We start from the raw sequence: 27,978 nt of genomic DNA, 5'->3' as shown, positions 1-27,978 counted from the left end.
TTCAAAAACCACACGTTGTGCTTCCTGTACTGTTGCTTAGTCATCTGAATGACTACATGATTGGTCATTTCAGGTCCTGTCACGCCCCAGTTGCCTAACAGACAAGGCACTGACCTCCTGAACCAGGGACTGTGAGTTCCCCACATTCATTCCCACAACGAAGCACGATATGTAGTTTTTGAGTAACAAGACAACGGCCCCAGTGCTCCTGTGGTAGTAACAGAAATAGAAAGAAGAGCTGGGGACAGGTGGAGAGTACAGCTCTGACAGAATAAAGAACTACAGTCAAAAACTATGAGATAGTGTCAAAATGTGTCCAGAAGAACTTGGAACAACTTCAACTCTTACAGAAAACAATACATCTTCACTGTACTCACTTTAGTTCAATGATGGTACATCAATACATGACAGAAGTGAGCACACTATAGCACACTGGTACTAGTCTTGGACTAATGCTGTTTTCCTGACATTTACAGTAGGTGATTCATATCCAAAAATGTCTCTTCTCTTACATTTCACTTTCAAATTGAGCTTTACAGTCATGGTTTTGATGATGTAGTTCAGAATTACCAGATCTTCCTCTTTTACATGAATGCATTCATAGATGTACTGGGAAAATGTTAGCTTTGTAAATCCTGACTCTGATGACTTAGGACTCAAGATGATGATGGTTGAATTATGCTGTTGACCCACTGAGAGTTACTACAAGTTTGGGGTTAATCCATGGCAGTGTGTCACGTCAAACAGACCACCCTGGTGCCAGTGCAACAGCGTTAGCAAAGGATGGTTTCAAGCCATCGACCTCTGGGTTGTGGGTCCAGCAGCGCTTCTGCTACACCACTCTGCTCAGAATCACCCCCTATACTACTTCACTTTCATATGAAGTACTAGTAAGAACATGTACGTAGCTGCAATGGAGACACCAGAGTTAACAGAACCAGTTAATGATCAGTTTCATTATATAAGACCATCCTGGATCACCAATGTTACGATCAGTGAATCCAGACTAAACTGAACCCACAGAAAAGCATTATATATTATTGCATAGAGTCCAATCCACAGTTCTTGGAAATTCATAATTAAAAAAAAAAAAAAAAGGTTTTTGTAAAAGTAAATACTGGAAGATGTGTCTTGGCAGCTTCAGCAGTCAGAGTCACTAGGAGAGAAATAAATGACTTGTAATAAGTAATGAAAAGATCAGTGTTTGTAGAGGAACCTATAAAACACAGTGTATTTAAAGACACATGTTGTTTGTTCTGCTTAGTTAACTAATATCTGTTCCCCCAGCGATGAAATATGCCTCCCATTCACTGTCCTGTGGCATAATCATAAATTAACAAGGACAACCCTGACTGAGCTGAAATGGTTGACTAATCTAATCACACATAGGATAAGACCAAAAGCACACAGATAAGACATGTAAAACTGTCTAGAGAAAAGTGGATATATCATTGTATGTATAGCAGTTCAGTTTCCCTTCATCTGAACTCCTCTTTGTTTAGTTTCTTGTGTATATGTACAGCATGCTGTATATAACTTTAAGTATAACTTTAGAGAGATGTTTCATTTTGAACACATTTCTTCAAAGCCAAAAGCTGATAGACATTATAAATTAAAAAGTCAGTCACAATCAGAGAACTAACATACTCTATACATGGTAAAACAAGTATATATTCCATGGTCATTTGTAATTTCTACCACTTTTGTTGCCACTTCTACACCTGCACGCTGAGTTTGGAACTTTGACCACTCCCTGCAAAACAATGTCCAGTTTCATATCTCAGTTTCTCTTCAAGGTCTCGTCAAGACATAGTGGAGCCACAACAGAGACAGATACGTTCTCACCCTCAGACCCAGAGGAGACAAAGAACAAACAGGAAAACAATAAATATATGCAGGGGTGTTTCTACTTTTCTACGTAGTCAGAATCCTCTCTGCTGTGGATTTTATTTTACGTATCTGCTCGGATCTGATGGAAAACTCTACGGCAGATTCACCACTGCACACAAGGAGGACTAATGATTAAAGGAACTTCTCTAAAATTTGGGTGGGAGATTTTCTTTACAAGCGGGATCTGTTTTCTCTGACAGACACACCGTCATATCGATCTTCTGAAAAACTATGTTTAACTTGGATGGTTCATCTTAAGGCTTCTGTGCGTTTAAGGCTTTTTGTAAACGCTGCAAACAGAGTAGACAAACATTTGGAGTTTGAAACCTTTTCAACACTGTAAAACATTTACTCTGATACAGCAGGAACACACAAGGTAATTATTATCAAAAGTTTCAAACTGTTGTTGTTACCATGTTGAGATCCCTCTGGGACTTGAATTAACATGAAGAATCAAGAATTGTATTTTTTTTTATTATGCCAAAACAATACTTAAAATACCATCTTATTGATATGGTCAAATGTGATTCTTTAGAAACAAGACATTTTTAGAGTTTTTCTATTATAATAGAGGCAATATATTGGCAGAATTTTTGCAATAATGATTGAAAAGTACAAGGAACACCCTATTCCTTGTAGTTTTTTTTGCCAAAACAAACCCAAGTTACATTTTTCATTTATGTTACAGCTAGTTTTAGCCATGGCAGAGAGGAGAAGACTGGGCTACAGCATGTACCGGGACGTCCTGGATGAAGGAGCAGTGGATGAGATGGCAGAAAAGTCTGAATCAAAAACTTCTCTGTCTGAGAAGGTCAAAAAGTCAATGAGGTAAAGTTCCCCACTTTTAATCTTCTGGGCATCTCAAATAATCTGCCTCTACATATCCAGACATTTTCTGTCTTGTATGTTTTCTTTTTTTTTTTTATCAAAGCACAAAGCACACAGCAATTGCACCCAGTTTATTAACCAATTACCCTCTTCATACACCAGAAAATTACTAAATGTATCACGTTCTACTTATACATTTCAGGTCAAGTAAGGCAAAGACGATAGTACATCATATCACATTCAGAAATTTGCATCCTGTTTTATCTATTTCTTACTGAGTATACATCTTAAAAGGCCAGGTAGATACATACAACATGCAGGTAAATGATAATACATTAGAAAAGCAGCTAACCTTCCAATTTGGCCACATTTTACATTTAAAATAATCACAAAAGACAGTTTTCTTTTATATGTAAAACTGTATTTTTCACCTGTCACAATCATGTGACATGTAAGTAGTAAAAGTGCTTTTATTATGTCATAAAATCCTAAAATATGCAGAGACAAACAGTTCCAAATCTGCGTAATAAACTTCATTTATTACTGTGACACAGTCATGCGGCTGTCTATCATCTGCTGTGGGGGGAAGAGTAGCACGGTTAAAAACAGTACATCTTGGCAACCCAGCAGCTACAGTATCTAGTTTTGATTAGAAATATGCTACTGGTTGCTGTTTCCAGCCATCATCCCATAGCAGTACGAACAGTCACTGCAATAAGACCAAGATGATTTAACAAATCTTTTATCTTCAGTCTAGAAATGGTCTGTGCAGCAGTCAGAGTCTGTCTTAACTCAGTAAATGCGGTGTTGTGTCAGCATCCTCTGTCCATATTACATTGTCTGTCAGTCAATGGCCATACATAAAACAAAGGAGTGGGTCTTTCAGGGACGCATAATCGCAGATTCACAATGTCATTCCTCAAAAATGCCACTGTCTTTTGATGTGTGATTTTGGAATTTTTTTAGGATGGTTTCCAGCCCTTTTTTTCTTTTAAATCTCAATATTTATCTCATTATATTCAATTTGTGAACTGAGAACGTTGCACTTATTCAAGACAAAACTACAACTTAACCAGGTTGCCTTTGTGGTGGTGGTCTGCAAAATGTGTTACAGTCACAACTACGTCCATGTCTTAGACCAAAAGCAGCAAGTCATGTCTTTCAGAATCTAAGAATACATTTTTGTGAGTTCCTCCTACTTGAGGAAGTGCCTGGTTTTAATTACGTGAAGCCTTGATTGGCTTGGATATAACAGCACCTGTCTCTTCTTCTCTGTCTCACTCTGACACACAGGTGTTCTGGTCCCAGGTTGAAGAGCTGCTTTCTGGGTAGTGTTCCTGTTGTATCATGGCTGCCTCGATACTCCCTCAGAGAAAACGCCCTGGGTGACCTGATCTCTGGAATAAGCGTGGGGATCATGCAGCTACCGCAGGGTGAGGATGAAGGAAGGAAGCAGATGTTGTTATAATGTGTTTATTGTAAATGTGAATCAACAGATTGTGCATTAATGTACAATATATTATTATATTACCCTACTGTTAAATTATTACTGGAGACCATGTTTGTCCTCTGCTCTCCCTGCAGGTATGGCCTATGCCTTGCTAGCAGCTGTTCCTCCAGTCTTTGGCCTTTACTCCTCTTTCTACCCAGTCCTCGTCTACTTCATCTTTGGCACGTCCAAGCACATCTCAATCGGTTTGTATTCTTGCTGTATCTGCAAACTGGGACGATCTGACGAGCAGGAATTACTCCAGGTCAAGGTTTATGAGAGTATTTCAAATAAGAAGTGATACAGCAGGCTTACTAACAGAATGAAGAAACATTTGCTTATCTTCTTTAATCTAAAAGGCTCAAGTTATGATCTTTGGCTGAAGAGCAAGACTTTTAGGAAGCGATATTCTCTTCATATGACCACTGAGGAGAGAAGTCACTCCAAAATTATTGCAGAACTTTCCAATTTGAAAGCGCCTAAAAACCTGATCTCAAACATTCTGTATTTCTTCCTGAGTAAATAAGAACTTTATTTAGAATCAGCATATATTAAGAAAAAAAACCCTCAGTCACTATTTATTAATGGTTTAAATACTTAATACTCAAACTCAGATCTATGCCTTTAAAGACTGTAAGTGTGGTCTGATGAGATTAAACATATGTGGCATCTCCCTGTCAACGTGGGCTAAAGACCTGACAAATTTTAATCAGATTCTGAATCTAATACAGACATCAAGCAGCTATTGTGTTTTTCCAATTCTGTATGCCCATTCTGAAGCAAAATGCTTCATTTTACTCAACATAGAGACATACTACCATAAAATGATAATATAGATTTTATAACCACACGTTTGAATTATTCCAACTTTGTTCCAGAAACCATGTTTTGTTGTTGGTTTGGCCTGAGAGTCTAAGTACTACACTACCGTTGGGTCTCTGAGAAGATGAAGCCAGTCAAATGTATGAAATAGAGTGGTAGCAAGTTAAATTCATTAACAAAATATTGTTACTTAAAATTTTCCCAGAATCCAAAAGTAAAGTGATTTAAGCTGCAGACGTGTTGTCAGTTTCCTCTAAACCATAATTGTTAGTTTCTGTATATGTTTACTACGCATGTAACTGAACTTTCACTACAGTGATTGGATACTTATTTGTCAAAAGGCACCTCAAGAGTCATAGTTAATGTCTTACCCAAAGTTTTTTGCAAACAGGCTTGTACCTTCTCTTCTCTTCTCTTCTTCTTCTTTTTTTTTTTTTTTAATCAAAGAACCAGCTATTTTCTGTCAGAGTTTTCAATCCTTTGTACTGATGATTAATTTTTGCAGAGTTTCATGCCAGTCCAAGCCCTAGAAGTGCTCCAACTGTGAGTCACATAATGTTGTAGAAAGTCGCTGAGGGAAAAAATTGGCCATCGGGATTAATTTAGGTTTGAGGGAAATGTCTTCCAAAATATCCAACATGTTGTCATATGGCCGGCAAACGTGTGTTTTTCTCCCTTCTCCAGGAACATATGCAGTGATGAGTGTGATGATCGGAGGGGTGATAGAGCGATTAGCTCCAGACTCGAACTTTATGAAATGGGACAATGAGACCAACAGTAGTATAGTTGATTTCGCCACCCGGGATGCCGAGAGGGTCAGAGTGGCTGCAGCTGTCACCTTCCTATCTGGAATTTTTCAGGTAAATTAAAGTTAACTGGATACTCTGATTGGAAAGTCAAATATAAAATACATTGTTTAATAGAAGAGGAAATTTAGTCAGCAGTTGTGGAGAAATCTTGTTTGGATGGATCATCACCATCACTAGGCACTTGCTTCAAGCTAGGCAAACATTACTGACTGAAATAAAACAACGTACAAATTCTCAAAGTTTACACCCTTTGAAGACTGCCAATACATGTCAGCAACAGCTTTGAATCTTTATAGGTTTGATTTAAGAAATTATTGATCTCTTTAAAAGCATAAAGGTGAGCTACTTCTTATTCTATTTTTTGACCTTATGTATGCCTATATTTACTCTCGGTCACCTTCAACTTATCTCCTCCTCAGTCCTAGCCAATATATATATATGTATTTGGGCACACATTATCTTTGTGCAGCTGTAATGCTACACAATGGCCATCAAATATGAGTAAATCAGTTCGTAGTGTGTTCCTGTTTGTTTTTCCTCCTTGTTCATGTGAATCATCCTGTGGTTTTTAATCTCTACATGTAGATTCTGCTTGGCCTAGTCCAGTTTGGCTTTGTTGTGACCTATCTGTCTGAGCCGCTGGTCCGAGGTTACACCACAGGAGCTGCCATCCATGTCATCGTGTCCCAGCTCAAATACACTTTTGGCATCAGCCCTGAGAGATACAGCGGACCCTTCTCACTCATATATGTAAGAAAGAATACAGCAGCAGTCATTGACGCCTGCTCACTTCTGCATATTCTTTTCAAACTCAAAAGTGTTTTTGGATCGGTCCAACAGTCCCAAGTGATTTCTACAAGTAGGGGAGTGTCAACTGTTAACTGTTAACACAGTGGGTAACAAATCATGGATGATGTATGCACGCTATGCACATGAACATGACTACTTAGCAGGCTGATATACTGAAATAAAATGTTATAGGAAAGGCAAACATTTAAAATTACATTTCAATGATGTCATAGTTTAAGCATTTTGATCTGAAATTTTGGCGGATTTTGATTATGTTTTATCTATTAATTTATTTCATTTTTAAAATTTTAGGAGATCCTTCAGTGTACCACTAGAGGGAGCTCAAGTACCACCAGTGATACCAGTCCAATAGCTTGAGAATCTAGGGTCTGACGTTCATAGTGCAAGTACAACTCCACGTTACTATCCAAACAGCAAACAATCTGAGTGCAAAGTAAGGCACAACAAGGTTGTATTTCTCAGGATGAAGCATCTCCCTGTGTGCATTGAGGCACATGGTACAGCAGCATTAGCAAACATTAGAGAAACAGCCTCTCTAATAATTGAAGTAAAACATCAAAGAAAACACTCATACATCAGTACAATACTCAGCTGGAAAGCTTGCATTGCTCGACACAGTTTAAAAGATAACGTGTAGATGACCATTACCATTACAGAACGTTAACATTGGATCCTGAATGGTCATGTTGGAGTTAAATCATTGCAGATACAGCTGTTGTGTGTAGATGCTCACCCTTTTTCTTCCACCTGCAATCATCCACTGTTAATCAGAATATTAACTTAATGACCATGGATTCATTGTAGTGCTCTAGAAGCAGAGAATAAGAACATTTTGAACCTGTCTATGTGTCTGTATTTATTTTGCTGTCTGAATAATGTGTCCTTATAGTCTGCCATTGACTTAAGACTCTTTTTTTCTTGGTCAATTGGGCAATCACTTTCTGCTGCCTCAAGATAGCAATGCGCCTGACCGCACCTCATTTTAAGACCAACATGATCATGACCGTGACCCTGCCATGGGCACGCAGATGGGTGCAAGTACAATTTCTACCTATACAACATGTGCACTGGGTGTGAAAATGACAACCACATCGGTCAGAAAATAGCAAAGACAGCTGTGCTGCACTGTGTGCCCCACTGCACAGGGCAGAAGATACAGCCCTAAAACTCAACTGAGTCTTTTGTACTGTACAATAAAATACTCTCTTCTATTCGCTTGAATTGAACACTTCTTTCAGTTGGCCTCATCAGTCACCCTTGTTGACCCTTTCATAGATATGCTTTTATCTCCACACCATAAAAACACAATGACAAATGATGCTGTGGTTGAGACACTTTCTTCCGCCGTATGATTACCAGCCTGTAGAGCTGACAGTCTTTCTGATGGACAAGAATCTAAAATGAGTATTGTATTGTCTTGTATAATTATTCCTTTAAATTTTCATTTCTCTCAATAATTATTCTTTCTTTCCAGACTGTGTTGGAGGTGTGTTATCTCCTTCCACAGACAAACATCGGTACTCTTGTTGTCAGTATCGTCGCTATAATCGGTCTCATCCTCGCCAAGGAGCTAAATGCATTCTTAAGTAAAAAACTACCTGTTCCTATACCTGTGGAACTGCTTGGTGTGAGTATAAAGATTTATGTTATGCACTTAGAATATACTCTATTGAGAGTTCGTTTCTTACAAGGATAAACACACACATACACCCACTAATACATCTCTTTTTATCTGTCCATCCAGGTTGTTATTGCTACAGTGGTCTCCTGGCAAGTGGACTTGAATGACAAATATGGAGTGGACGTGGTGGGACTGATTCCCTCAGGGTGAGAAACACACGCAGCAAACAAACAGGAATGTGTTGCATGTCAAGAGTGAAGTAATTAGTGATGTATTCTGCTCTATCCTTGTCTACCAGTCTTCAGCCGCCTGTTCTCCCAGCCGTCTCTCTGTTTGGTCAGGTGATCGGGGACGCCTTCGCTCTGGCTGTGGTTGGCTATGGCATTGCCATCTCACTGGGACGAATCTTTGCCCTAAAATATGGATACAATGTGGACAGCAACCAGGTAACCAGAACAAGGGATAAACTGCTCTTTTAAAGGTCCAGTATGTAAACTTTATTTGCAGAAAATGACAGAAATGGAGTATAAGTATTTTTTCATTAGTGTATAATCACTTGAAAACAAGAATTGTTGTCACAGCTACCACAGGCTTTCCTAAACACTTGGAAAAGTTGGTTGCGATCTACAACCTCACAACGCCACTAAATCCTACACACTGCACTTTAAGTTTTAAGTTTATCTTGTATATTAATAGTGTGTTTTTGCTGGTTTAGGAACTCATTGCTCTGGGCCTGAGCAACTCAGTCGGAGGAATTTTCCAGTGTTTTGCCATCAGCTGCTCCATGTCTCGCACCATGGTTCAGGAGAGCACAGGAGGGAGGACTCAGGTTGGTACGAGTGGACATGTGGTGACCAGATCTCAACAAATAATGTAGGACAGACAGTATGTTTGTGAGGGACAATGTGGGACACATCATCCATGCTGAGACATAGTCTAAAATTTTGAAATAATGTCTGTATAGATTAAAAAATAAACATTTCCATTCTGCCCCCCAGCTCATAACATCTTGACCCTCATGTTTGACATTGAACACAGCCCAGTGATGACACCCTTCCCTGCTTTCTTCAAAGCCCTAGGATGGAAGCCAGATTTCAGAAAAATATTTGTCCTGCACTGTTGTGCTTTTGAAATCTAGAGACAATCAAAATGTGGGACATTGTCTTAATATGTGGGACGGTTTGACAAGGAATAAAAATGTGTGGAGATTATAATCTCTCTCTTTTTTTGGGAGACCCAATATGGCACAATAAGTATGTTACATAAACCCCCAAAGAAGTAAATAAAGATGAAAGCAAAACACTAAAACCCCACCACTTCCTAAAAAAAAACATATTAGAAATTCAGCTTTTCATTTTAGATCTTAAAGGGATCTAACTTTTTTGATGTGGGGCTGTATGAGGAACTTATTCATAGTCAATGTATTGCCTACAGTAGGTGGCAGCTGACACGCCTCCAGTTTGTTGAAGCAGAACTAACAGCACTAAAGCTCAGACATGCACTGCTGTGGACAGGACCAACAGCATGATGTATCTGAGACAGGCCTCCCAAAATAAAAATGTACTTAATCGTACGCTGTATTTAGAATATTTTCACGGCTTTACATTGCTGTCATACAGCTTTTCCAGACCAGAACTGATGTTATACAAGTCACATATTGCTCCCTCAAAAGCAACCTCCTTTGATAAAAAAACAGTTATATTACCTCACAGGTACACAGGGGTTACAGGTTACTGTGTGACTTTAGTGAATCTGAATCAACCCTAACCCCGATCACCGTCTATTGTAGGCAGGGTAACCAGGAGTCCCACTTTATGTGAGACTGCAACGTATTTTTATCCATTGTCCAACCTTCCATATACTGAGACAATGTCCCACACTTGATTGGCTCTAGTTTTCAACTTTTCTAAAAACCTGGCTTTTATCCAGTGGCTGTGGGTTGTGCGCACATTTGGGTCAAGTGCAGGTTAACCTGTTACCAAGCACAATGGTAAAAAATGGCGAGTCACCCCAAAGTCGCAAGCTATGCAGATTTAGGCAGAATAATATGGAAACTACAACAAAGAATATGAAAAAAAAACATCTATTCAAACAAAGACTGAGAAACTACTTATAACTGTGTGAAGCCAGAGGAACGCAATTCACAGAGAGTTTTTTGCAAAATGCGCCAGAGTTATTTTTCACTTTCACACAGCGCTCCTAATCATACGGTTCAGCAGACTGTGGTAACCTGCATAACACTACTGAACCAACCAGAGGCCAAATGGTACAAGGAAAGGGGCAGAAAACAGAAATTGATTAGACAGTTAGATAGACATTATATCAAACTTTTTGACTACCTCTTGTCATTATTAACATGTCCCTTGTTGTCCCACACAAACATACTCTTTGCTCCACATCTGATGTGTTGGGATGTGATCACCTTAACTGTAGATACCTTTATGACTGCTTATACGGAATTCCCTTCAAACACAAAATTGACACCGATTACAAAATCATTATCAACACAAGTGACATGAAAACAAAAACTGATATGCTGCATTTTGTTAATAACATCTTGCTACTGATGCGCCACTATAGTTACATTTCTACAGCGGGGATTATTATCTTTATCTGGTTTGCATGTTATTATTTGTGTTTATTCCACACGACCAAAAAGCATTTTCTAACAACATTTAGAAAAACTACTTATTAGTTTTCATGCTTGGCATTTTTCAAACATGGCAAGGACGTTTCATGAGATAATTTTTCAGATCACAATTCTAATCCCACCACTTCACTCTGCCCACAAACCAGGACAATCTTAAAGGTTAAACGGATTGAAAAGCCGGTCATAATTAACGTTACTCTGAAAAGTGGCATCATTAAAAAACACTTAGGAAATCGATTTTCACCCACATTCGTCTACCTACACAAACACAGATTCGCTGAAAGGCTAAACCGATTTAGTCTGACAACACCATTAATCAGCTAAGGCCCATTACAGAGGAGAGGAGTAGAGAGGCTTAAACTGATGGTGCCTTGACTCCTCTCTCATAATCATGTACCAATTCACTCTAATAACCACTACATCATTCATCTTTTCTCCAGTTTTTCTTCAACTCTCTTCCTCTGATCTCTCGCTCCTGATTTCTATTCATCATGCCTCCATCTCCCCTCTCTCCTCACTGCAGGTCGCTGGAGCTCTATCAGCGATAGTTATCCTTTTCATCACGCTCTGGATTGGAGCTTTCTTTGAAGAACTGCCGAAGGTATTGTGTGTGTGTGTGTGTGTGTGTGTGTGTGTGTGTCAGTGTCAGTGTGTGCTGGGGTGTTTGCATGTGTTCACGTCTTTGCACAAACATTAGCATGTGTCCAAATCTGAGAGTGAGTGAATGTGCAAAATTAGAATCCTTCCTCAGCACTCAGCCAAAGTGAAAAATATAAAACAGCTGAGAGTGTGTTGCTATAAATAATGCCACCAACAGTAGCTTCAGACTAAAGCTACTGGCTAAAAATAAATCATTTAATCATCTGAGGCATTGAGTAAAGAAAGGTGCTATCTGCACCTGTGGTGTAGTATTTACACCCAGGTGTGTATAGCTTAGCAAGACAGAGACAGGTGTCCACAACCAAAAAAGCTATTTGCATTTGGTGTTAAATGCCAGTGTGGGTATTTACACCCTTTCATAATTTCCATTTAACTAAGTGGTTTTGTTGCCTAAACGTAATCAAACTGCAACTGAAAAATGAAAATCATAATGAAACAAAAAGTGTATGTAACTTACTCTTATCTCAAACCTAACTCACCTTATTATTTTAGGCCTCAAAACCTGAGCGCTCCATATAAACTGTATTAAATTTGTCTCACTGTGTAGGCAGTGCTGGCCGCCATCATCTTTGTCAACCTGCACGGCATGATGAAGCAATTCCTGGACATCCCTGCACTGTGGAGGAGCAACAGAGTGGATATGGTGAGTGTACTGAAAAGAAGACAAGGGAATGATGTTTTGGGGAAGATACCTTCATTAATATTTTGGTAACAGGATACTGCACTGATGTGGATATGTTTGCATTATTATAAATCACCATGCTTTACAAGCCTTTTGGAATAACAATAATATTACTTCTTCATGACACCCTAAAAATAATTATCATTCCCTGTCAAGCTCACCTATTCTGATTCTGATTCTGTTAGCCAAGCATGATAACATGCTAACTATGCATGTAAAATACTACCAAACTAAACTTTACATGCATAATGTTAGTGTGTTAGCAGGTACTGACTATGCTACAGCTGCTAAATAAAAAAAAACAAAAAAAATAACTAAAAGTTAAACTTTCACAGCTCACAAATTTCCTTACCTCTTATGGGGAGCGTGAAGTGACACAGGAAATAAATAAATAGATAAATAAATAAATATGATGATGAAATGATAGATTAAATAACTAAATTACTATCAGCTTTTGCTGTACTTTGACATATTGGTCACATGTCACTCGGACTTGCTAAAATTAACATGTAAATATGCTAAACTTTATGCTGTATGCTGAAAGTTAGTGTTAGCATGCTGAGATTAGTACAGAAAGTAGCATGCTAAAAAGCATACACGCTTAAGGCTATGTGCTATGCATGAACATGTTAATATGTGTGATATTGTAAATTTCTGACCACTAAGATATCACCTGAAAGGTCCCAGACTACTCAACACCAGCACCAAAATGGCTTCTTTTTTTTTTTTTTATTAAATTGAATAGAGGTAAATACTGAGAGTTTGTTTTGTCAGATTTCACTTTGACAAGATGTGGAGAAAAAAAAACAAATATAGTACATTGTGACAACAAGGCTTGCAACAGGGATAAACATCTTGAAACACACGAGAATAATGTGAGAACGCTCTTGAGAGAGTTGGAAAAATGAGAGAAAAGAGATGAGAGTTTTTCCCATTCTTACCATTCTGCCTTGTGTGAACATGCAGAATAAGTAGGTATAGCTGAAATATAGCTGAGGCCGACGATTAGCTTAAAGCTGCTATAAGGAACTTTCATATTGTGTTGATTTTGGAGGCTCCTGTGCACAAAATTTGGAGTGTTTCCACCCCCATAAAATGTAACTTCAACATTAAAATGAAAGTCTCCTCCTGCTTCGTTTTATCTGGCTAACGTACCACTTCCTGTAACTTTGCCTGAGAAAATGTGGCAGGCATCAAGAACAACAATACAGAAATAGCAAATCTTCTCACAGACGGTGTCGTTTGCTTATGTACGTCATGAAGAGGCATCAGTATTAAAAGGGACTGTTTCATAACAAGTTAAAAATTTTAAACATTGCATTGAGGAACAGCATGGTGCTACAATCAAATCAAACTGTGCATTTTCCTCCACTACTGAAGCATCTAAGAATGTGTGATGAACGGGCTTGTTGACTTGTTTTATTGCTCATCATCACTCTTTCTTTCTGTATCTCCAGGTGGTCTGGCTGGCCACCTTCACCCTCACTGTGCTGTTCAATCCTGACCTGGGACTTGCTGCTTCCATCGCTTTCTCCATTCTCACCGTCATCTTCAGGACGCAGCTGTAAGAAAACACCGCTGCGGGGTTCACACACCCACAATTACACACTATTAACACACATTGTCAGTGGCAGAGTGTGCCAAATTGAGCAATCAATCACCACACCCAGCGATTAACTCAGTCCCTCTGTATCAGACCAAACCTACACACAAAGCCTTACAAATTGTTTGAGCAGTCCTTTGTTTTGTGTGTATTACAGACCTAAATACTCCCTACTGGGGCAGGTCCCAGACACCGACATCTACAGGCCACTGGAGGACTACAGTCAGGTATGACACATCAGGAGCGAGGATGAGCACTGAGCTGATTCTTATGACAAATGCAAAGTAACAAATGTCAGTAGCCTAAACACTGTCTGTAGGCTCTTTGAGGTGAGCTTTATGAAACACACCTGTACCCCTTTTGTTCCTGATGTTACAGCCAAGAGGCGAATGTAGAGATGTTTATGAGAGTTATGTAGCTCTTGATGTCTAATCAGAGCGTGCTGCACCAACGCTCAGCCTTACTCCTGTATTCCATACTCATACAATATGAAATTATGTTTTTCAGTTTTTTTTATTTTAGCTAATCCCATCACCCCACCTTAAATATGTGATCTACTATTCGCATGCCCGTAACATACCAAATTTGATTAATTAATCATATTCAAGCATCATTTGCCAATTTCAAAAGTGTGAAACAGAGCTTGTTAGTAAGAGCTGACTGCCAAAAGTGTTACTACTGTTCAGCCAATATTAGTTTTTGAAGGCAGAAACCGGGATATTTTTTGTATTGTTATTAGTGCTTAACTATTTATTCATATTAAGCAGCATATCACTTTAAGTTGCACCATTTGATCATCGATGTACAATGTGTGAAAGCCACAGTCAAATTAAAACTGTCAACAGGATGCTTATACATTCAAGTGCTAGTTAAGAAGGATGTGCCATTAAGTTACAGGTGCTAAACATCAGCATGTTGTGATAATGTTACTATGCTGATGTTTGCATTCAGCTAATAGCACTATTGTGGCTTAACAGCCTCACGGAGCAGCGAGCGTGACAGCAGATGGTCTTCCTCTTTTCTTGGCAGCTTCAACACTGGAAGTCGGGAAATAAAGCATTTCCCCCTTTGAATTACTTTGAAAGGTGCAATTCGAAAACAATGATGAGAACTCCTGCCCACTGTCTTGCTCACTGATGATGTATTTTATTTGATTATGGTGTTTCTGCCCAACCTTCATAACGTGTAACCCTTGAATTACTACCCCAACCATAAACGAACGCAGCACTATGCCACGATGTTTGGTCCACTGTGTCGTTTCTCTGACATTGTAGCTCTGCTGTGATATCATGAAGATTTGTTTAAATTATAGTGCCCAGTTATCCGTGTTGTACATGTTTTTGTTAATTATTGACTTTCTTTAAGTAGTGTAATGTGTAATTGATTGACAGCCTGATTGATTTTAGGTGAGGCAGGTGCCAGGGGTTTTGATCTTTCGTTCCTCTGCCACCCTCTATTTTGCCAATGCTGAAATGTACCAAGATGCCCTTGGAAAGAAGGTGAGATCACACACACACACACACACACACACAGAAAAAAACACCAATGTTTGTATCACCGTTCCTGTTGAGACACTCCAGTGACATAATGCACTCCTTATCCTAACATGACCCATCACAACTGAAGCCTTAACCCCCTTTAAAAGAAGCAGTCTGCTCACAGCGGGTCCCCATGGGTGTGCAGTCAGTTTTAAGTCCCCACCGAGATATGAAAGCTCCATAACCTGCCTTTAATTTAACCTAATCTAAACCACTCTGACAAAATATCTTCCAAAAATGTTTATATGCATGTAATGCAGTAATGAATACTGCGTGCATAATTTGCTTCTATCTGATGTTTGAGATCAGGAACTATTCATTTAAATCAGTAATGTATATTTTTTCATAATAGTCCATTAGAAAGTTTTGGAGTTCTGAGGGTGCTACTCCTCTTGTTCAAGTTCTAAAAGTTATATTTTTTCTCATGTAGACGGTGCATGCAGCAGAACACAAACAAACGCATACAGGAATATGAATGGTATTCATTTATTAATGTGTACACCCCCCCCCAAACAGCAGTATCAGAGATGCATACACACATGACGGACACACAAGCCCAGATTTATAAGAACATACAAAAACACCACAGCTACACACACATACACACACACACACACACAGATATACAGAAAAAGAAACTCTGGCAACGATCCCCTCTTGTCACAGTTTCCATGCAATTAACTCCTCTCTTCCAAACATTATTTCTGACACTCTAATAACTGACCCGACATTTCACCAATTCTCGCATCAGGACCGTGACAGACATTGTTCAAAATGTCATCCCACCATTTTCTCCTCTCTTTTCTTCTGCTGTTTAAATGCCCCCCCCCCCTCTTCGTCCTCCTCTTCTGTCGTGTCTCTTTGGGGCAAACAGGAAGATAAATTGAGAGAAGGTAGAAAAAAGATGACAAAAGATGGAGGGAGGGTTAGAAGCAGAGACTGAATAAGGCAGGGAGATAATGGAACATCTCATTCATTAAAATGTCGCCATGTCAAAGCCACGTCGTCCTTTTCATTCAAATCTTTGATGCACAAATAAGCTTTCACAGGGCTGTTGTTGACTGGCAACGGCTGCACATTTGTTTACAAGGTGAGAAATTGCCACCAGATGAATTTTGGTCATTTTTGGATCAGAAGTGTTTCCACTCCACCAGTCACTTTGGCATGAGGACGGCTCAGGTTCGGGGATTCTTTTCCATGAAATGAGGTGGAGAAATATGGGATCACTTACTGCTAAGCTGATGGGTTGCACTTGTGTATAATTGTGCAATTGCTTCAACTAGTGAGGCAATAAAAGTTCTTAGAGGCAAATCATACTGTTTTTGCATGAATTATCTTTCCTACTGTCATTCGTCTTGATGAGTTAAAATGTCTTACAAACCGCTGAGTGTTTTTGAGATGCGACTTGCTATCAAATTAGTTTGGGGGAAGTAAGAAGGCCTGAATGGTTGTAATCAAATTCTGATCCACTTTGCAGTTGCCAGGCAGACATTTTATTCATGGAAAAAAACAGGAACTAACTATGAAAATCTGACTGGCTGTTGATGACTGATAACCATGACAATTTTTCTTGACATTTCCATTTCCTGGTTTCTCATTAGTCCTTACTGAAAAGTTTCCTTGTCTGTTTTTCACACACTTTCTATGAAAACTACTTAATGTGAAGATGATTTAAATGGTAATTGGTCACTTTAATAATCTGTTGCTTTGTTTGAATCCCTCCATAAAGGGTTCAGAATCATCTACACTAATTTAGCCATAGATCAAATTCCTGACCTCAAATCTCAAACACAAAGTTTACACAGAATAGGCTGAAGGCAAACAAATCCAAAAGTGCAAATAAAGTTCAAGGTCCATGAAATCCAAAGACAGTCATGTCAAGTCAAATTTTATTTATATAGCCTTAAATCACAAATCACAATTTGCCTCAGGGGGCTTTACAATCGAAATTGAGACCCTCAAAAGAGTAAGGAAAAAGTCCCCGAAATCCCTTTTAATAGGGAAGAAAATGGGAGAAACCTGCGGAAGACAGTTTGTAATACATATAATTATAATATATGTGTGAAGAATGTGAGTCTGTGTCAAACAACATCCTGTGTGGGTCGTTGGACCAAAGCCATACAACCTCCTCTCCACCATGGAGACTTTGGGTGTCACCTGTTGGTCCAAGAACAATACCTGACATAAGGGTTCAAAGAGAAACTGGCAACTAAGGATCGGGAGACACAAAACTTAATGCACAGGGAAGCTAAGTAGTCGCAGGAGAAAACAATCTGTAATCAAAAAAAGGACAGGAAGGAAGTACAGGGCGTACAACAACAACAAAAGCAAGAGGAAATAAAAGAACTTCAAAATAAAACAGGTAATGAAGTAAACCTCCAAACCATTAAAGAGTAGGCTTACATTTTTTTCCAAGTCTGTCTTAAAACTATATACAGCTACCAGTATGTACACTGAAACCTCCTGTTCATACTGGCTATTAAAGGTCCATTTTGTAAGATTTACAGGGATTTGTTGATGTTTTGTTTTCTGAAAATAAGGATTGTTGTGTTTTTGTTATCTCAGCATGAGTTGTTTATAGTTACAGAAGATACAGAGTCTGCTATGTTGCACTTCCACAGTTCTACAGCAGCCCAGAACGGACAAACCAAAGCCTGGCTCTGGATACGACCTTTCATGTTTTGTGGCTACCTAAAGTTGTCTTACACCCTGTGCTTGCAATCTGCAAGCTTACCACTAGATGCCACTAGATTCTGCACACTGGTCCTTTAAAACAATATTCGGGTGGCCGTATGTACATTGAAATAGACTGTACTTTTTGTAGTCATTCTTTCTGTTCATATTGGCCTATGAAAGATCCATTCTAAGGTGAATTCAGTATAAATGATGAGCGAACTTCATCTGAAGCTAATATGCAGCCTCACTAGTTTCTGAGTCATACCCATCAGGTGGATCATCGAGTGGATGTTTTGATCCTGATGTAACTCTGAAAGATATCCATATGCTGAAGCGTCATATTAACTCCAGATATTTGCAAAACATGTTTTTGCGCTAAAGGAGAACTGTGGATTTTGTCACCCATGATTTACTGTGGAAACACAGTAGGAAGGGATCACCTGACGGGCAGCATGAGGTGGAAGAATGATTGCTTGCTTCAACAGAAGTGTCTGGTTTCTGCCCAGTTTGAGTCTGCGTCCGTTAACTTGTGTTCTTTAGTTATGAAACGCGAGAGGTTCATTTCATGTTTATCTTACAAGATCTCTCAAACAAAAGTGTCAGACTTCCTGAGCGAGTCAGACTGGCTCTGCCTGCAGTGTCCTGTCATGATCTTATACAGATGGTATGGATAAGTACAACTGTTCATTCACACTACCAACTGTCATACCTGCCTCTCCTTAGCTGAGCTGACTGAACTGGCTAAACTGTCTAAGATAAACATTTGTGTTCTTATGTCTGTTAGTGGGCTTGACCTGACAATAATACTAACAGCATAATAGCCTGTGACAGACAGGTATTAAGAGTGACAGCTATGATTAGTAATATCATTTCACATTTCATTTACACCTAAATAAACATTTGGTTTGCTGCTGTCTATCAGGCTTTGTGTTAACACAGTTGTGATGTGTGTAGAATTTTACATTTATTCTTCTCACAGTAGGTCTGTTCTGGGAAAGGTCCTTAAATAATAATAATAATATATGATGAAAAGTCATACAACTGACTGTCCTCTCCGCCTCTATAGTTAATTCAAATAGGAAAACACGAAAAGTCTATCAACATAACTGGAGGGAATTAGGTTCAAGTATCTTATAGTTGGTTGATTTTTAATAAGGTTCAATGGGATTTATTGGTGGTTTATTTCATTAGAAAGTAAAGAATAGAAAGAAGCAGCTGTTAAAACAGTATAGATTGAATACGTGGTCATTTTTGTATACATACAGTACACTTCAGAATACCAGCTGGTTTTTGCTTAAGATAAGAGCAGCAATAAAAGAAAGGAAAGTAAAATTGCAGTATTGCATTTATAATGAATACCTCAGGAGGAAGCAAGATTTGACTGGCTGTAGAAAATTAACATGAACTTCACTGTCTTTTGTTATTCATTTTAGTCTGGCATTGACATTACCAAGATCCTGTCAGCAAAGAAGAAACTAGAGGCGAAAAGGAAGAGGCATGAGGAGAAAAACACCAAGAAAGCCAAGAAAGCTGCTCAGAAGAACGCAGAGGGCATGGTGAGGATGAACAGACACATGATGTTTACTGTAAATTATGAATGAATGATGTTTTTTTCCCACTATCTATTGGATTTTTTGCCGACCTAGATTGAAATCTTGACACATCCCTTGTAGTCGACGGTGTCCTTATGCAAATATTTCTTTGTCAGTTTAATCAATATAAACAAAGAGGCATTCATTTTATTCCTGACCCTTAATCTGAATGGTCATGTGAAATCTGGTTCTACAATAACATTCGGTTGTGATTCCATGTGTAAAGCACAGAAGGTTACTTTAACCCCTCATGAGTCTATTTGCACTGTGCCATGTCTCCTCCTGTACAGAGTGGGGAGCCAGAGTCAGAGGAGCACAAGGACATCGCCATCATTGAGATGGATGCTGAGCCCGACCCCTCACTCCCCAGAGCCATCGTCCTCGACCTCAGCCCTGTCAACTTCCTGGATACTGTGGGAGTCAAGACTCTATGCAGGGTATTTATACGGCAGTAATATTTACACATGTACATGTGCAAAGAGACAGAGGAAGATACTCAAGTTTTACATTTTAACATATTAAGTATGGAACTTTTTGTGTATGTGCGTTTCAAAAAGAATTGCATTAGTTATATAGTGTAAAAATCTACATTTGTGTATCTAATATTTTGACAAAATTAACTTGGTACTATGAAGAATTTCTACATTCTTGTCATCGAAGATTGATGCCAGAACCTCTTTGAGATAACAAACAGGCAGACAGATGATAGCTAACAATGAAATTCATCCCAATGAAATGAACCTAGGAGAAAATTCAAGATAAATGATTTTCATCATTTTATCTTTGCTGTTTAAACAACTCTTGTAACGTTGCCTTTCTTATCTCTTTCAACAACAACAGGAACTCTTCCTCCATTTATTATTTCTTTACTCTGTCATTTAGCCCCTGAGGCATTCAATTAGTGTAAATTGAATTATCAGACTAATGAAATGATCCCAGTCTGACTTTTAGTCTGTTCTTCTGTGGCTGTTTCAGATCAGGAGAGACTATGGGGAGATTGGTGTAGAGGTGGTTCTCGCATGCTGCCAAAGTAAGTCTCTCTACATCAGAAAATAACAACCCAGTATCACAGCTGTCCATGAAATAATCACAAAATCTATGTACATTTGTGTACATAGACACAAACTGTTTACGTGCCAGACAGCTCAACTTTCAAAGCGAGGAGAATGACGGATTGATTTTGTTGTAAAAGGTGGGTGGCTGCCTGGGTCAAACACAAAACTTTTCAGGATCAATGTTGATTTGTTTAAGGAAGCAGTTATTTTAACCAAATCGTGATATATTTTTAAAATCTAACCAAGTAGTTTTGTTGCCTAAACATAACCAAACTGCAACATCACGTAAAACATTTCTCTGTGAGCTTTATTTTGAAAGTGTAACCAGACATGACTGACTTGATTGCAGAATGAAAACAACAGGGGATAATCCATTCATTTGAAAGTCGTCACAAAGTCGTCCGTGTAGACAAATCTAATAAATTAAATGTGATACAATAAAATAGAATTTTAGCCAAAGAACTGTGTGGATTTTGACAGATGAATTTTTTAAGAATTAAAAAAATAAATAAATAAACAGAAACATAAAAAATCTCTTGGAGGTCCACACCAGTGCTGCTATGTTACTGTTTACATCTGTTCATAACACTATAGCTCTGTATTAAATGTGTGGGTTGGTTCTCCTAGAACTCAATTTTCATCATAAAATAAGATTTTAAGCTATTTCAGTAGAACTTATTCCATCAGTGAACCCCTGATAGAAATATTCCATGATGGGATTTTTTTGTGCCACATACTGAAATACACTCAGGGAAGTATTTTTACATTCACCTTCCAGACCCGCTCGACCACACGCCATTTGAATTCGTTCAACAACACTGGATGTTGTTTTAGCTGTTTTCTGATGTTATTGTAACGTTTCTGTGAAGGAAGTCATTCAGTCTAAAGCCGATGAGTTTCCAGAAAACACTGTTCCAGTTTTTTTTAAGCTTGGTATGATGTGCAGTAGTGAGTCATGAGAAGATTGTAATGAGTGAAAAAAATATAGGGCTGGTTGTGTTTTTACTGTAATAAAGCATCCACTCTCTGTGTTTATTTTTATATACTAACCCACAGATGTAGGTCTGAGTTGCTGCATGAGATAAAATGTTAGTCTCCAGGGAAAGAAATCTTACAACCACAACGCAAGGCCTGCAGCTCTAATTAGTCCATTCTGGGTGGAGCCTGTAATGAGAGAAATAGTTTATTGTAGGTGTTTGGGCTTGCAAAGTGTCCTGCAAAGAATATTTATATAACCAGGAATTATAACAAGGTTTAATTAATAGAAGGACTACGCCTACCATCCCCTCTCACTCACTCTCTCTTATTCTTTTGGTCCATTTGATTTCTCCTACTTCAAAAGTGACACTTTATCCTCCTCACTGCATTTTTTGTCCTCTTGTAGTGACACGTTCATTGTCTCTTTCTTTCCTTCCACAGATGTTCATATACAAACCTGTCTGTGTGATATCCATTATTCCCTGTCTTTCTCTCTGTCTCTTTCTAGCTGGTGTGGTGGACAACCTGCAGGCTGGAGGATTCTTCAATGACAAAGTGACCAAGTCCTGTCTCTTCTCCACCGTCCATGACGCCGTTTTGTACTGTCAGTCCTCTAGAACAGAGAGCCAAGATAAGGTGAGATACTGTGCGAACAGTCATGCACAACAATCATACATCACATTATAGTGTCTACAGACAAGTTGCAGATTTACTTTTAGTGATGACCTCAATACTTACTTGACACAAGAGTCTCAGGAGAAGGTCATTCACAAGAGGTCATTTAAAAATATACACTGTAGGGTGTTGCAAGTGTGTACCTTGTTCTTTTTTGAGTTTAGTATGCACTAAATACTGTAGAATCTATTAGCATCGTGACCTGCTACTGTGGAGAACATCTTATCTAGAGGCTGATTCATATTCATTATTTTCTTCTTTCTTTGGGGCAGCTCAACACAAACCCACAACACTGACTTATTATCATCTTATAAAGCTGATATGAAGAAAGCAAACACTTGTTAGCTTAAGTTGAAATTATACTTTTTGCGGTGGCAACAGTCTGCTTGGGTCCATGTGACATAAATCTCCTCATTTGAGGGTGTATGCATGGACTCTGTGCAGACATCTGCCCCATTTGTTGTGACTGTGCGGATTTGTCCACAGACCTTTCCATTAGGCCACTAGACGCTGATGTACTACACATGGTGAAACACGTCCTCAAAGCAAACTTAAGAAAGAAGAATAAACAGAACTAATAGCCATCTGTGGTGTCTGCAGCTGTCCGTGTATGCATCTGTTCAGGACTATAATAATCAGGTGGACAAGAAACGACATTATCATTAATTTAAAGTTATAATTTATTAAAGTCCAATATTCACTCTCTTTTAGCTCTGGTTTTGGTCTCTACCACCTCCTGATAGAAACTTTTTCCACGATGTTCACCAGCTTGTTGCTAACTCTGGCACTGTGCAGTTTGGTGTTAGACAGATTCAGTGGACTTTTAGAGCTTTTTGAATGAAAACAGCTGCCTGCTGTGGCTGAAAATGACACAGATGAGGTGGGACTGAACCAAAACAGTAAAGTTGGCCATAAAACCAAAAAAGTAAAAGATGGCTTAATGCTCCACAGAGCTGAGGGGAGCTGCAGACTCAGGTTATAATTCTCTCCGGGTTTATATTACTGTGAGTAAACCTGTTCACGTTATACAGTCATTTGAAATATTGATTATATAGTCTCAGTTAGAGCAGCTTTAGGTGTTTTTGTACACAGTCCTGAACCTTTTACTTGTTATCAGTCAGCAGATGTGCTCATTATTGTACTAATGATTCAGCCCATAGACTGCATATATAATATTGCAGTACAATAGTGGTCAGTACTTCTGGGTTGGAAAAGTGAAGCTGATGTGGCAGTGCCCTAAACCTGCATTCTTTCTAATGGTCCAATAGTCTTATGGCAAAATGGCACAACTTCTCACTTGATTTCTAACCTCTCTTGTTTCAAGTCTTCTTCTATACAACAAGATGTTCATTTTGTAACTTTTGGTCCCATTTAGAGTAAAACAGATGATAAAGCAGTGTGCTTTAGGGAGGGGCTACATTCTCAGTGAGTCCGTCCAGTGAAACCCACAAGGCTCACAAAACTCTGATCTCTAACTGTCAAACTGGACAGCGTTGATCAAATATAAATCAAGATTCTGTTACTGCATTGGCTATTTCTCACTTAAAATGTTTTCAGAGAATTTCAATGTACTGTTTAACTGTAATGCAAAAAAGTTTCTGACCAGGCAGGCCGCCATTTTTTTTCCTGCTGAATCTGAATGCCAAAACCACGCATTGCCCAACTCACAGTACATCACCCACCAGCTCCAAAAATCAAGATGGCGATGGCCTTGATGCCAGACTTGAGCCTTTAAAACTGTAGCCCACAAACTAAGGGGTGATGCATGGTTGGTTTACTCTTGATTCCATGTCAATCGCATATTATCGTCCATGCAAGAAATAAAAAAGACTTTTACATTCTGAATCTTGGCTGCCTGACATAACACCTAGCCCCCTTCCTTGATACAAAATACTCTAAGATGTAAATGTAACCAAAGCAAACTGCAAAATACTGCAATTAAAAATGAATATATGTAAAACTATGAATGTAGCAACAACGTCTTCATGCATTACAGTCTTCTAGTGAACCTCACAGTTAGATGAGAAGAAGTGAGTGGAGTCACACTGTGAGGAACTGGTGATATCTAAATTTGTTGAAAAATAAATAGAAAAAAGTAAACATAACATTTCTAAAACATTTTGTCATTGACAAGAGACCTAGAAAAAGAATGATTTTTTTTTAAGCAGACTGGAGTGTGAAAGTGATGTACTGAATAATAATTTTAATAGCCAATAATTAAAATGTGGTTTGTGGATTGGTTCAGTGATTCCTCCTGACCTGGACTGCAAATTGATTGCACACAGTAAGGTGGTTGGGGGATGGTGAGATGGATTTTTTCAGTAGTGTAGTATTGATGTATATTGATGCAGATCCCTTTTCATATGCAGTTAAACACAAATTTCTAAATAGCATTTCATATTTCATATATTAATTCATCAGAAATAGTCCTCATCCTAGCACACATCAATCTCTGTCTGAAAGTAAATTACTCTCTGCCTTCACGTAGGCATTGTGTGTGTGTGTGTGTGTAAGTGTGTGTGCATGCATGTTTTAATCTCATGTATGCACCTGTACTTGGATGCAGTCCTGCATATTGTTCAGCCACTGCGCTTTTGTCTCTGCCTGCTCTGTTTTAGCATTTAGTCGGGTGCGTGACTTTATGTTTCTGCTCCCATAGGAGAAATCTAACAAAGAACAAAGACGTGGCACCAGTCCATGAAATACAACAGCGAAGGCTTTTTATGGGGGAGAAATGGTGCTCACACACAAAGATAGTCACGGGTGTACACACCAGGGGATACAAAAGTACAGGCGATTTAAGAGAGTGGATTGTAAGAGCAGCATGAGGCTGGTCAAGGCAATTGTGAAAAGAAAAAAGCGCACATACAGTTGCATGCAGGCATGTGCAAATTAATGAATGCATGTATGCATGCATTCATGTATGCAGCCCATATTGTTTAAATATATTTCTCATGGAAATGTGAGAGAGGTTTTCAGAGTGATTGTCAAATAAACGAGAGGTTGGTTCCCATCTGGCTTATAGTGTATCTCAGTTCACTTAATTATATCATCATCTAATGTGTGCATGTGTGAGTGACCAACGGGGCGGAGCTACAGTCCTTGTCCACAGCTAATCCTGCATACATCCTGGACCCATCAACCTAAGAGTTTTTGTGCACATCTATGACTGTACACTCAAGGACCTCTTGTAGTTGCAGTGATTCACAATTTTTGAAAAACCTTGAGAAAACTGTTTTATTGACTGCTCTGTTTTGTACAGACTACTGACTCTTCCCTCCTCTTAACCAAGTCATCATCAACTGCTAGGCTAAAAAGAAGGCTTACTTATTTTGTTGCAGGCCGCATTTTGGTTTTCGTTGTGGCTCAGATACTGACATTGATAGGAAAAGTTTTGTTTTATCTTAAACCAAAGAATCTGCACATTATTTCCATGCTTTATGATACTCTAAAGTTAAGCATGCTACAACATCAATAAATCATTGATACAGTTAGATGAATCCACAGCACTTGGTTACAACACCATTGCACTGTTCTATGCATCTTACAGAAAGCTGAGACTGTACTATACAAAAAGACTTCATTCTTTATTCAAAATCTGCTGGTTGCATCTGGAAGTTGTGGTGGCATTGTAGTAAGTGCTTCACCATCATTTTCCTGGCAGAGAGAGAGAGATAAGTGAATCCACTTGGAGCAAAATGAAAACATCAGATTTAAAATAGTTTGACATTATTTCTGGGATTGCTGCATGCCGAGACAAAGGTTTCAGACAAAATGCTCACAGTCCTGTTCTGTTCTTCCTTATAATCATGTACTGAGACTTTGTTGCCATTGGAGAAAAAAAAAGGAAAATCTGGCGCATATTTTGCAAACCAGGCTGGTATTTTTCTCTTCCCAGTTTCTGTCCCATTTGGTATCTCTTCTTTTCTTCTCTCTCTGGTTGTTCCACTTCTCTGTTTTGATGCCTCCTGTCCTTCTGTTCCACAGGAGATCATAGGGACACATCTCTGAGTCCTTAGAGGAATGATGGAGAAGATTATGAAGAAGTGCCGAAGTTCCTCTCAGTCTGAATGAAAATTTTATCCCATGAGCATCAGAGAACTGAAACACCTGTCTGTCATGCACACATACACACAAAAGCCTCCAGACACACACACACACACACACACACACACACACACACACACATACATCGTAGCAAACATAACACATGTAGTCAGAAACATCAGAATGCAGATAATTAACAACAGACTCCACATATGGAGTCACACAGTAATATGCTATGCTGGAGGATTGTACAAAACACACACACTCGTGCAAAAACAAAACAAACACACATGCTTGCAGTTAAAGCATTTGGATTGGTATCTGTGATGTCTTATTAACAAACTTAGCATAAAACCTTGTTTTAAAATTAAGTTTTTACATTGCCTTTTAATCACTGACAAAATAAGTACCTGCATTAATGCTTTATTTATGAAAATCTAAAAATCCTCCATTTTCCATGTACTTACATTAAAAAATAAATAGTATTTTCCTTTGTCAAACCCTTCTCTTTGTTTATTTCCTTTCCAAACAGACAGTTTTGATTAGAATCTTCCAGGAAGACATTTTGATTTGGCTACGCAAATACAGGAAATCTCCAGATTCCTCTGAAAAGATCTGGGCCGATGAAAGTGATGCTGCCTCAGATGAGGCTGCAGGGTGTTCTCCTCTCCTGTCTCACTGAGACTGGCTGCTTCATTTACACTCAGACTCCAGTCTGCACTGTGTTTATCTTCAGATGTGTTCAGTGAATTTGTTTATACTGTATAAGGAGTTGTTCTAGCTAGGACATTTTGAATCCTTCTGCTGGATGTTGCGGATGTTCATTAAAGTGGCTCTGTCACAGACTTTAATGTAAGAGGAGTTAGGACAGCCACAGTGGAAATCAAACCTATTACCACCCCAGATTGTAGCACACAGTGCATCATGTATCATTTTGGGTCACACTATATTTTACAGTATACTAATAAGACATGGCAAGTTGTACTTTGTATCAAATTAGACAAAAGTAATATGTGCTTTATTGGACAGTATTAGACCCTTTATTAGACCTGCATTAGACTTTATTAGAGGGTAAGCTGGAACACACAGATCACACATCAGCCTCTTCCCCACTGAAAAACAATATGTGAAGTAGATCTAACAGCCAAAATTACAAGTAGAAGAATATTATATCTGCGGGTGACTGCACAGACTTAGTTTAATACTGAAGGCAGATAATGTAATTCGATTAAAGATGCCTCGGTCTTGGCTACTCTCCCAACTGTATGGGACCAGCCAAAAAAAGTGTATCTCAAGTAGCAGATATGTGATTTCACTTAAGTTTACAGTACATTTCTGTTTTAATTCGTCCCTATAATTATCATCTAATAAAATCTAACAATTATCTAATAAAGGGTTTAATACTGTCTTGTAAAGAACATATTATTTCTAGCTTTTGTCTAATTTGATAAAAGTTCAGCTTGTTATGTCTTAATAGTAAATAAAGTGTGACCTCATTTTATTCAGCTGTCTTAGCCCTGACTCAATAATGAGGCTGAATGTACAGATACAAT

At 38.6% G+C, this 27,978-nt stretch overlaps 1 protein-coding gene across 1 annotated transcript; it reads left to right on the top strand.

Annotated features, from left to right (window-relative positions):
• The first annotated feature begins 2,000 nt into the window (after nucleotides 1-2,000).
• On the top strand, nucleotides 2,001-26,566 carry slc26a6.2 (solute carrier family 26 member 6, tandem duplicate 2). The gene is made up of 20 exons (XM_084721586.1): nucleotides 2,001-2,266; nucleotides 2,579-2,718; nucleotides 4,012-4,151; nucleotides 4,303-4,413; nucleotides 5,714-5,889; nucleotides 6,424-6,588; nucleotides 8,123-8,275; nucleotides 8,393-8,475; nucleotides 8,568-8,715; nucleotides 8,985-9,098; nucleotides 11,443-11,520; nucleotides 12,127-12,222; nucleotides 13,719-13,825; nucleotides 14,022-14,091; nucleotides 15,271-15,363; nucleotides 19,512-19,634; nucleotides 19,961-20,107; nucleotides 20,646-20,700; nucleotides 22,212-22,339; nucleotides 26,366-26,566. Exons 2-20 carry the CDS (start codon nucleotides 2,591-2,593, stop codon nucleotides 26,387-26,389), a joined length of 2,139 nt encoding a protein of 712 aa, XP_084577712.1. The 5' UTR covers nucleotides 2,001-2,266; nucleotides 2,579-2,590; the 3' UTR covers nucleotides 26,390-26,566.
• Nucleotides 26,567-27,978: the final 1,412 nt, after the last annotated feature.

The sequence above is a fragment of the Lutjanus erythropterus genome, chromosome 6, assembly GCF_056507025.1.
Source record: "Lutjanus erythropterus isolate fLutEry1 chromosome 6, fLutEry1.hap2, whole genome shotgun sequence".
Lineage (NCBI taxonomy): Eukaryota > Metazoa > Chordata > Actinopteri > Lutjaniformes > Lutjanidae > Lutjanus > Lutjanus erythropterus.
This window is presented reverse-complemented; position numbering and strand designations above follow the sequence as displayed.